This window comes from Volvox carteri (genome assembly GCF_000143455.1).
Source record: "Volvox carteri f. nagariensis unplaced genomic scaffold VOLCAscaffold_150, whole genome shotgun sequence".
Classification (NCBI taxonomy): domain Eukaryota; kingdom Viridiplantae; phylum Chlorophyta; class Chlorophyceae; order Chlamydomonadales; family Volvocaceae; genus Volvox; species Volvox carteri.
The window spans coordinates 1,916-3,223 of NW_003307693.1; the positions used below are offsets into that span (position 1 = coordinate 1,916).

The following is a 1,308-nucleotide window of genomic DNA, read 5'->3' on the forward strand; positions in this document are numbered from 1 at the left end:
TACAATAATAAGGGATGGCTACTACAGATGGCTGGTTGCCTGCCTGCTGCTGCCTTCTGTTGTCGATGTCAGCTTGCAATTGACATGCCTAGAATACAGGTTTGACTTCTCCCCAATATGCCGCATTAGGTAGCTCGAACTACCCAAGGAATTCCTTGCCTAAATAAATCAGCAGGTGACAATGGTATTGATGTTGTAATCAACATACCTGCATACGTACGACATACCATGCACGTGCACGACATGCGCATGCATCGCATGACGTATCGTCGTCTGATACGGGCAGGACTTGAACCTGCGCCCTTGCAGATAGGAGCCTTAATCCTACGCCTTAGACCACTCGGCCACCGTACCACAAGAAATGAGCTGCTAAGGCTCATCTCATCATAGCTGCGCTTTGGACATTTCGCTCCCTTATTAGGACATACATTAAATCCCTTATACATACATACATATCCTATACATATTATTGTTGACTTAGATACGACGGAGCGAAGCGATCGGAGTCTCTAAGTCTGGTTCTGTGCGACTGTCGTACAACCGTATTGGAATGGCGAGTATTAATTGCTTCAGCTCTTTCGTTTCAGGCATTCTGCCTTTCACTCAGTAGAGCTTCAGCTTATAGCTGACAGCTTTCTCTCTTTTTGCTGTTCAATCTCGGATAGAGCATCGTGCTCGCCATCGAAGCCCCACCTAGTCATCACCATCTGTTTCAAGTTCCTGTAGTCTTTTGTTTCTGATGTCAGCGTTGAACAACGAGCAAGTGCAGCAAAGGCAAGGTACGGCCGCCCAAGATGGCGCCAATTTAGTGATCAACGCCACCACCGGCTTTGCGGGTCCCTCCACCAGCGAGGCTGGTGGCATAACTTTCCCACCACTTCCCAACCGAACTTCTCCACCGGCCGGCAGCCCCGCCACTGGAGCGGCGGTGGTTACCACCGCCATCCAGCAAAACATAACTCCATTGCAGCAACAGATGGCAGAGCAGAGCCAGCTTTTGGCCTCCATGGCCAAGGTAATAACAGCTGGTCAAAATCCGGCAGCCACTGTGCTGTCGCCAGCCCAGGCCGCGGCGGCATCGGTCGCACCAGACAAGGCTAAAAGGAGCAAGGAGAAAAGGAAGAAGAAGGAAGAAAGCTCCAGCTCGAGTTCATCATCAAGCAGCGACGACGAAGCTCCGGAGAGATTGCGGCGCCTGGTGGACCGAATCGAGGCACAACAGCCCACTGACCCGTCGGGCTTCCGCAAGCAAATTTTCCATGGTTTTGCCACGCAGGGCAAACTGGCTTTAGCATTGTTGGCAGAGGA

The 1,308-nt window shown here is 51.3% G+C and overlaps 1 protein-coding gene across 1 annotated transcript in view; it reads left to right on the forward strand.

The window, feature by feature from the left end:
- Window positions 1-739: 739 nt before the first annotated feature.
- Window positions 740-1,308, forward strand: part of VOLCADRAFT_100748 (uncharacterized protein) — a gene marked incomplete at both ends in the record, with an annotated part of 954 nt that continues 385 nt past the window's right edge. Inside the window, one exon of the mRNA XM_002959268.1 lies at window positions 740-1,198. Within this exon, the coding sequence (XP_002959314.1) occupies window positions 740-1,198 (459 nt within the window). The remainder of the gene's footprint in view (window positions 1,199-1,308) is intronic.